The 10,214-nt window shown below is 39.9% G+C and overlaps 1 protein-coding gene across 1 annotated transcript in view; it reads left to right on the top strand.

Moving 5' to 3' along the window:
- Positions 1–10,214, top strand: part of prmt3 (protein arginine methyltransferase 3) — a 150,625-nt gene that overhangs the window by 14,494 nt on the left and 125,917 nt on the right. The window contains exon 9 of the mRNA XM_037697700.1: positions 31–152. Coding sequence (XP_037553628.1) covers positions 31–152 — 122 coding nt within the window. The remainder of the gene's footprint in view (positions 1–30; positions 153–10,214) is intronic.

The following is a 10,214-nucleotide window of genomic DNA, read 5'->3' as shown; positions in this document are numbered from 1 at the left end:
CCCCCCCCCCCCCCCCCCCCCATCCTGCAGGTGGTTCTGGATGTAGGTTGTGGAACGGGCATACTGTCTATGTTTGCTGCCAAAGCTGGGGCCAAAAAGGTTATTGCAGTGGACCAGTCAGAAATCATCTATCAGGCAATGGATATAGTAAGGTGAGACATACTGTACATAAAGCAAATGGATTTAAAGTAAACAGTGTTAATGTGTGGTGCTTACAGAAGTCTATATGCACATTATATTTATCTTTTGAGATCTCAGAGAGTGGACCAGTCTTTTTCTCCTGTTTTGAATTGTTGGCGTAGAGGTGGTGTGACCTCCATCTACCTCTTATTTGCAGCTGGTTGACTTCAGTAGATCTGCTGTCAGTGGCTCAGCCATAATGTATATTATTTACACTCAGGTCTTGTTTGCCCCTCGTCTCCTCACTCCTGCAGCACCTACACAGCTAAGCCCACATCATGTCCACACAAACAAACAGAATGTGAACCTCTCTTTCTTTTCTTTATTATCTTATTTTTAATAGATCTTGGTCCAATTTCCGGTTCAGTGTGTTTCTAGTTTTCCAAGCAGCTGCTTCTCACCATTGGAGTCCATTTACCTCCACCAGAGCTCCTGCTTCCCCGTATGACTACCTGCACCCACCATTATGCATTTTTGAGTTAGGGGCCATTATGACTGCTGTTATTACCGTTATGTAAGAGACTGTGGTATAAGCAAAACAACGGGGTTTGCTGAAAGAATAGGATGTTTTAATTTTACAGACCACTGACTTGCTGTTGAAGTGTGTGCTGGTATGCAGGCTACGTAACAGCAAGGATTCAGCTAAAGAAAGACGCTGTAATTCCCTCCCAGCCCAACCTTTAACAAACTTGTATACACATATATACAGACATACAAATACACAGTCCTTGGTACCCCTTAATATCTAATAATGGCATGGTGCATAACTTTAAAGATATTTTGTGTGTGTGTGTGTGTGAGAGAGAGATATACTGGTGTGTGTGTGTGTGTGTGTGTGCACCACTTCCTCTCAATGTTAATATGAAGATTGTAATTAAAGTTACTCCTGTTGGTTGGGCAGGAGCATCCATCTCCTGTCATTGCACTGTCTGCAAAGTTTAAATAAAAAGCTCGACGTGACTTCTCTCCTTCACAGTCACTTTTCTAATGGAAAACGTCTAAAGACTTAAAAATGGTCATAACTGATAAATTATCAGAGGAGAAAACTTAGCATTGTGACAGCAAAGCTGTGAAGACTAGCACAATATTTAATACGTGAGTAAAATTTTAATTGGTAATAATGATAGGGATTAAAAACAGACATTTGGAGGTTTTCATTCTAATAATTGTTTACAAATGCTGATCTGCATTAGACCAGGCAGCAACACAAACTGGATGAGTGACATTTTTATTTTTTTCATTTGTGTTGATTAAAATAAAATGCTTTTATTATTTATTAGTTAGTTGTACGTTGTACATTTTGGCTTGTATTTATGTTGTAATGTAAAAAAAATAGCTAATTATTATTTGTGAACATGTGTTTCTCTTTCTCACCAAGCTGCACAGACACCAAATCTCTCCCCAGAGCCCTGACATTGTCCTCTAAATTACTCCATTAATGAGATTACAGTGCTTTCTTGAGGTGAAAGGTGGAGGGTTATGGGTGGGGGGTGAATTCTGGGAGGAGGTGATAGCAGCGCTAAGAAGAGCAGCTGAGAGAGGAGAGACAGTGTAAGATAAGGATCACTGCTACAGAAATGCTCTCTGTGCCGCTGTGAGTAATTGTTCTGTCCTCTGTAACATTAGCTGTCATGATAATGGAATATTCACAGAGATTGATACTCAAACAGGCTGGTCTGAAAGGAGGGATAATTTAAAACAGCAGTTTGGATTTTACAGTTCATACCTGAGCTAGATGTGTGAAAAGTTCAAAGTTACACTTTTGTCCTTTTCCCAGTTCTTCTTGAGTCTGCTGCTGATCTCTTGCCTTTAAACTGCTGTATTCATTCATACCATCTGCTCACTACAGACTCATGTTTGTGCTGCTGCTTAATATACCGTATTATTTTACATTATTAGTGTTTAGTGTATATCTTAGATCCTTGTAGCTTCTGTTTGTACTCTATATTTTTGCTATTTTTGGGTGTAACTGGGACCTTGAGTACACAATTCCATTCCACCTCATGTACCACACATGACGCGAATGACAATGAAGAACGTTGAACCTCGAGTCTGGAATGACCAGATGTATATGGAGCAGAGAACACATTTCTTTTAAAATATTGAAAAGTTTAAAAATTTATCAAAAATATGGGATTTTTTTATTTATTTAAATCTACTGGGGGTGGTGTTTGCAGTGCTCAGCTCTAACCAGTGTTGCAGCTGTGGCTTGCTGGTTTCATGATAGTAATGTCATGCCCCACAACAATTGGCCATTTTGATTTGTTGTGTGAACAACCAAAGGCATCTAAGGGGGGGGGGGGGGGGTCTCGCTTTGTGGCTAAATTATGGAATCATAATGTGAAAAGACTTTTATACAAGGTGTCTCAAAAATGTATAGAGTATATGTAAAGGGTCATGGAATAATTTACTTGAAACAAAAAATGTCATTAATTTGAAGCAAATTCATTAATTCAACCTTTATTTAGACAGGTAAATCCCATTGAGCCTCGAGGACTCATTTACAAGAGAGACCTGATTTCAACAAAGAATGATGACAACAATGGACAACAGCAACAATAAACAGTTATAAAAAGTCATACTATTGTTTTTGTTTTTTTAACAAATAGGATGGCTAAAAAAGTAACAAAAAAAAAAGCTACAAACCGGCAAATGTAGAAAACTAAAAACAGGAACATGTCAGCATTGGTCCCTGCCATGAGTCCAACAGCTTCTTAAAGCGTCTTAGAGAGGTCAAGGTCGAGAGCTTCAAATCTTTTTGTAAGATATTCCAGGAAACAGGAGCGGAGTAGGAGAAGGCCCTTTTGCCAAGTTTAGTCCTCACTGAGGGAACACTGCAGGTAATAATGTCCTGAGAGCGCACGCCGTAGCTGCACTCACGCAGAGACATGAAGGAGGAGGTGTATGAAGGCAGCAAACCAAGAAGTGATTTAAAGATGAAAATGTACCAGTGAGATAGAGTGCGTGAAGTTAATGATGTCCAGTTAACCAGTGAATACTGGGTGCAGTGGTGGGTACGATAATCACAGTCAGTTATGAATCTTAGTGCACCATGATAGACAGCATCCAACATCTGCAGGGTTCTTGTAGGAGCGTTCATGTAAATAATGTCACCGTAATCAATGGAGGAAAGGAAAGTCACAGATACAAGACGTTTCCTAGCATTCAGGGTTATACAGGATCTGTTTCTGAAAAAGAAACCCAGTTTAACTTTCAGTTTCTTTAATAAGTTTACCACATGGAGCTTAAAAGAGAGATGCGAGTCGACCAAGATACCAAAATATTTATAGGAATCAACAAACTCAATGGGGACACCATTTGAGGATAAAATCGGAGGAAGAACTGCTGGGACCAACTTCCTATTTGAAAAAAAGCATCCCTTTGGTTTTGTCGGCATTTAGGACAAGTTTTAGGTGGAAAAATCTGTCTGGATGATGTTGAATGCAGATTTCAAAAGCTAGAATGCCTTATCAACAGTTTTAGCTCGACAATAAACAACTGTGTCATCAGCGTAGAAATGTATGGATGCATTAGTGATGTTTTTACCTACATTACTTATGTAGATTGTAAAGAGGGTGGTTCCTAAGACTGAGCCTTGTGGTACACCATTGTTGACTGTTAAATAACTGGAGGAAGTACCATTATGTTGAACACATTGCCTCCGGTCTGAGAGATAGTTGGAGAACCAACCAATGGTGTGTTCTGAGAAACAGATTTCTGAGAGCCTATGACACAAGATGTTATGATCCACAGTGTCAAAAGCTTTAGACAGGTCTAAGAAAAGTGCAGCACAATAATCCTTAGCATCCAGTGCTTCAACAATGTCATTAAGAACCTTCAGTGAAGCAGTGGTTGTGCTGTATTGTTTCCTGAAACCAGATTGATGTGGAGGTAAGATGTTAAATGAGTCCAGGTAATTTTTGATTTGAGAGTTTATCAGTTTTTCTAGAACCTTGGCTAAAATGCAGAGTTTAGAGATTGGTCAATAGTTGTTCAGTGAGGTGGGGTCACCTCCCTTCAGCAAAGGAAGAACAAAGGCTGTTTTCCAAGTGTCTGGAATGGAGTTTTGTCTTATGGAGAGATTGAAGATGTGGGTCACAGGGACTGTGATGATATGAGCGGCACGCCTTAAGAAATAAGATGGAAGTTCATCTGGATCTGCAGATTTTTTAGGATCAAGATCTTTTAACAGTTTATTAACCTCATTGACTGAGAATGGAGAAAAAGAGAAGGTGTGATTAACTAAGGGTTGACTTGTAGAAGGGATTTGATTTGTAGAAATTTGATTATTAAGTGAAGTGGCTGATTTTCCATGAGTGACTGTGTCAAATAAAGAACTAGAAGCAACAAAATGTTTGTTGAAACAGTTCAGGATCTCGTGCTTATTTGACACAGGAACAGAGTTAATGAGAAGTTGTGATGGGAGGTCAGATGATTGGGGGGTGCCTGAAAGAGATTTGATGGTTTTCCAGAATCTTTTAGGGTCTTTTAGATTTTTGTAGGTCTGAGATAAGAAATAGTTGCGTTTTGCAGCTTTGACAGCAGTTGTGCATTTATTCCTCATCTGTCGAAAACTCAACCAATCAGTGTCTGAGTCAGATTTTCTCGCTGTGGCCCAAAGATGATCTCTCCTGTGCAGGAGGTCAGCTAGCTCTGGAGTAAACCAGGGGCTGTCTCGTCCCTTTATTCTGAACTGACGAAAAGGAGCATGTTTGTTCACAAAATAAAGGAAACTATTATGAAAATGTCTAAAAAAGTTAAATCTGGTCCTCTGGACATTCAAAAAAAACAAAACAAAGCTGAAAGTTGATTTGCTTTGTTTTGTTTTTTTTGAATGTCCAGAGGACCAGATTTAACTTTTTTAGATTTTTCTACCTGGATTATTGAGCATGCATCAGGATATTATGAAAATGGTTCCAAGCGGAGTTCACGTCATCAGTTAACAGAATACAATGCCAGTCAAAGTGGGATAGATCCCAGAGGAATGACTGTTCACAAAAACTTTTCAGATCCCTTTTTTGAATTAATTTGGGCTTAGAAGGTGGAAGTTTAATATCTCTCAGAGTCGCTGTCACACAATGATCACTCAAAATGTTAGCAAATACACCTATACCAGGGAATTTGTGAGGCATATTTGTTAGAAACGGGTCTAAGATGGAGGACTTTTCAGGACGTTTTTTGTTTAATCTAGTCGGAGAGTTGATCAATTGGGTAAGATTGATAGACAGGCAACATTCCTTGAATTTATCACAGAGGGGGGTTGACTTACCCCAGTCAATGTTGAAATCTCCTGCCAAAAAGATCTTTGAATTTTAATTTACCAAGGAATTCCATCAAGGAGGACAGAGCCTTTGTAGAAGCACTACTAAGGTGGACCGGCCACGCCATTTGAATGGATGATGCCAGACTGCTGAAAACTGTTTTCTATGGAGAGCTCCAACATGACAAGGGAGTAGTAGGTCACCCAAAATTTAAATACAAATACTGTGTCAAGCATCATCTGTCCTCATGCAACATTCTGCTTTCCACCTGGGAAACTGTGACGAAAGACTAAAAACCTGGCAGCACCACACCAATGAGGCAATTACCATTGTGGAACGCCGACTGGAAGAAGAGTCGAGAAAAAGAAGTCAGCATCAAACCAACAAAGCAGCCAACTCAATTTCACCTGGAGTTGATGCAAGCTCCTGTCCACATTGTGGCAGGGTCTGTTGTCACTGTATTGGACTCTACTCCCACACTTGAAGTTGCCGTCCTACTCAGCCCTGAGTGACAGCCAATGGTGATGATGACGATGAGATATCCTGGTCACTGATCAAAGTATTATCAAATCCTACTGATTTTCCAATTTGCACTGAAAAGTTAAATTTCAAAATGCTTCATATTTTGAGATAAAGTTGGGTTGATCTCATTCCCAGATCCAAATTCTGATTCCTGAAGTAAATGAAGCACAACATAATATTTTCCATTTCATACCACATGCTAGGGTTAGGTTCTCTCACAATTCCCATATTGTTTTTCAGAATCAGTGCTTCTCAAAATTGTGATCAGTATTCTATTATGGTATTCTAGTGTTAATCCTCCTGCAGCTTCCTGAGTGTCAGGGCAATGCCAATGAGCAGCAGCTGTGGCCAATTCCTGTAATTGATGAATTAATGATGATCATTCAATGATGAATGATGGCCATACTCCGTCCTAGGTCTCTGACCTCCTAGCTCGCATCTCACACTCACTTACTTCTGCTTTGGACTCCAGCTCAGTTTCCTTCTCCTCGAGAATCAGATGTGAGACCTTCTGAACTTTTTGAAGATGATCCTGATAATTGTGGTGGTTTATTTTACAATGTAGACTGGCAAAGCACAATATTTACGACCGCATATGCGTACTCGGTGTCGCACAATAAACTGCCAAGCGACGGACTGTTTTTTATGCGACACCAATGTATTACATTTCCCTTCTTCATCCCTGGTCTGGTTTAATGACCTTTTCTCTAGTTTTTTTCCCAAGAGGCAAGTGATCTTTTTCTCCTCATCTGTTGATGCCATGACTGAAATGGTGAGAAATGAAGGAATTTGTCACGAGCAAATTACAATCAAGCCCAGCGTGGCTGCGGGAGGGTCTAGAGATTTCCTGGTGGGCTGGTCTGATGTGTGGGCTGCAGGGCCAGTGCCCCCTGTTTTTTTTAGAGCTTTTTATGAATAACATATAAGCACAGAACACCGCTGCGGCTGGGGCTGCCAGCTCTCGTTTTTTTTTTTTTTTTGTTTGTTTTTTTGCGACCTGTCAATCAGTCCAGTAGGCGTGTCAGCAAATGACCAATTGGCAAACTCAATTTGTCCCGAAGGTAAACGCCCCTTGCCTGTGGAGCTGACTGCAGCTGCTCAGGGTGGACGCTTGAGTATGAAGTGTCAACCCGTGTCTGACAGGACTCGCAAGTATGCTGGAGCCTTAAGACTGCTTTGCTCACGCAGAAACGTAACCCAGGGTGAGCTAACCTCTGGCAACCAAACAAACAAGATAGCTCTAATTCAATTCAATTCATTTATTTATATAGCACCAAGTCACAACAGACATTATCTCAGAGAACTGTACAAAAACCAACAAAGTCCATGCTCAATAATCCAGGTTCATCTGAACAGTTTATTTTTTTTAATGCTGAAACGTTTCACCTTCTATCCAGGAGGCTTTATCAGTCAAGGACTGATGAACTGAACTGGACTCTGCTGTCATCCTGGATATACTGGTTCCATGTTGTTCATCTGGCTCGTTCAGGCTGTCACTCCTTTGCTTAATGTAGCTTAAAACATTAAATGGACTGGAAAAATGAACTGAGAGGAATTTTAAATGAATAGTTCATCCAACATCCAACTTCGACGTCCTCCTGCATTGCACCTGGGCCGAGCCTCATTCATAACTGGTCTGTCTCTGGTGGGAGGACAGCATCTCCTCGCAGGAAAATGAAAATAAAAACTCTGTTGTGTGATCGAAGTAAACACAAGCTAACATTATTAAGAATGTTGATTTACCTGCTGTAAATCAACTACTGATTATCACGGAATAGAAAGTTCGACATCCTCGTTGACTCGGTTCTGGTCCACTCAGCGACCGATGTGGAACTGTAGACGAAGCGGTCCTGCTTGTCGTCAAATCTGTCGACTCTTATTCAAAATCCAACCAAAATCCAACTTTAACTTGTTGTTAAGTTGTTGTCGTTAGCTGAGCTTTTAAACTCAGATGAGGGTCCTTACAGGGAGCGAGCCGAGGCAGCACGCATGCACATTAGGTGAATGTACAAAATTCACCTTGCCAACTAATGACCTGGCAGGAAAACTACAGCAGATTCACGGGGTGGGGCGTGGGGTTCCTCCGGTTGCATGTAAACACAAAGGTGATTTCAAGACTTCAAAACTGCTGAGTGAAATGCACATGGTTTCTTTTCCCTTCAGTTGCAGTGTTGATAATGCATCCAGTGATGTTCAGATGGAACTCATTGACTTGCAGTCTGACACTCTTCTGGTAGATCGCTTTGGGTCAGTCTCACTGCTTGAGTTTTACTCTTCACTCAAACAGGAGAACTTTCCACACTTTAGGAGACATGCTCAAAAGATCCTTGTGCTCTTGGAGTCTACATATGTATGTGAGCAGACATTTTCAGTAATGAAGTTCAACAAGTTCAGATACAGGTCTTCCATAACTGATGATCACCTCGCAGCTGTCCTCCGCATAGCCACATCAGACATTCAGCCAGATTTCAATCCACTTGTTGAAGCCCAAGACAGACTGGACTTTTCTCATTGAACAAGTAAACTGAACTATTGACATGATACTTGAGTCTTTATATTCCTTATAATACTTCAGTTTTGGAGTACTTTATTTGTAGTAGAGGATTTTGCAATATTTAAAATACTTTGATGCTTTGTCAGTTCTTACAGGTTTTCAAGTCGTTCCAGTTTAATTTTGCAGTTATTGTATTGTTACCTAAAGTGCTATTACTTTTTTGTGTGTACCTCTTTTTTGCCATATTTAAAGTACTTTGTGGTACTTTTTTCCATTCATTTTAATCTGATTGGAGGTACTTTTGTGTTATTCAGTCCTTTTCTTCAAGTTGCAGCACTTCAGGTCTATCAGGCCTTTCCATTACTTAAAACCACTTATTGCTCATGTATACAGTTGATCAGTTGTTCAACATAATACACACTATTTCGGTTGTGAAGAAATGAACAAGTTAAAAATTAAATTAAATGTGACGACTGTCTTTGTTTTAACCTATTAATTTAATAGAATTATTTCTTATTATCAAAATAATCTGATTTAAGTATTTCATTATAAAAAGAGATATAATTAGAAAACGTATAATGACCCAAGATTAAATTTGAGTCATTGCTGGTTTGGCCCTCCGACCCATTTCAGATTTTTCATGCGGCCCCCTGAAGAAATTAATTGCCCCCCCTGTGCTAAGGAGAGATCTTGGATTCCCATGTCCTTCATTTTAGATCCTAGTCTCATTTCTTTTTATATAGACCACCGTGAGAAATGTCCTAGATCCCATAGAAACAATTCTTGACAGGAGGGTACTGTGGGATTCCAATGTTTTTCCTTCTTTAGCTTTCTGAGTGGCAGGGTGGCGCCAATGAGCAGCAGCTCTGACCAATTCCTGTAATGAGCTCTAGGGGTATAAAGGATTGCTGAAGTGTTCTCTTCTTTGCTGGAACATTGGATACAACTGGTATTTGTGATATCCTTCTTGCGTTTTCCTAAAAGATTAGAATTATGTTTACCAGATTTTCTTTGTGCCCTCCTAGTTTTATTCCTTAAGGATCTTACTAGGTTTACCTGTTCTGTGTCTACAAGCTGATACTACCCTTGAACCCTTGCTGCCACTTGCCTTCAGTCTAATGCTTGTCTTGCTGCTCACTTGCCTGCCAGCCTACCTTAAACCTGCCTATCTACAATCCACAATGGTATCAGCTACTACTTACCTTTATCATCTCCATCTCTGCCACCATACATACCTCAAATCCTCCACCCTCCTTTCTGTGCCATTGGACCACAAGGAACCTGTAAGGAAAACAATATTTAATATTAGCTTAGACTTTACATGACCTGGAAGCCATACTAACCCATCTCCATCCTTTGCAGATCTCCCCAGTTCCTCCTGTAAATACCACTTGTAAATAAACATCACTTTTATCCTGAGTTGTTTTGGGTCTGTGACTCTCAGTTCCTCTGCTCTGGGTGTTCATTGTCACAATTATGATACCTACTGTGACTCATGAAACACCAACTAGGGAGTTGTAAGATTATCTACAGAAATCAAACTACATTTAAAAAGCATTGCATTTTATTTTACCATAATTGTCAAGAGAAACATTATGCATGGATTAAAGCCGTATAATGGCAATTAGGAAATGTTTAGTTGCAGATATTGCTGCACTGGTGAGTCACACCAGATAATGAATGCAAAGGTTCACATACTTTTGCCACTCATAAATATGTACTGGTAATATATTGGATCATTTTCCTTAATAAATAAA

This window comes from Nematolebias whitei, chromosome 2, assembly GCF_014905685.2.
Source record: "Nematolebias whitei isolate Nwh7 chromosome 2, NemWhi1, whole genome shotgun sequence".
Taxonomy (NCBI): Eukaryota; Metazoa; Chordata; class Actinopteri; order Cyprinodontiformes; family Rivulidae; genus Nematolebias; species Nematolebias whitei.
The sequence above is the reverse complement of the archived record's forward strand: the minus strand, read 5'-3'. Positions and strand labels throughout refer to the sequence as shown.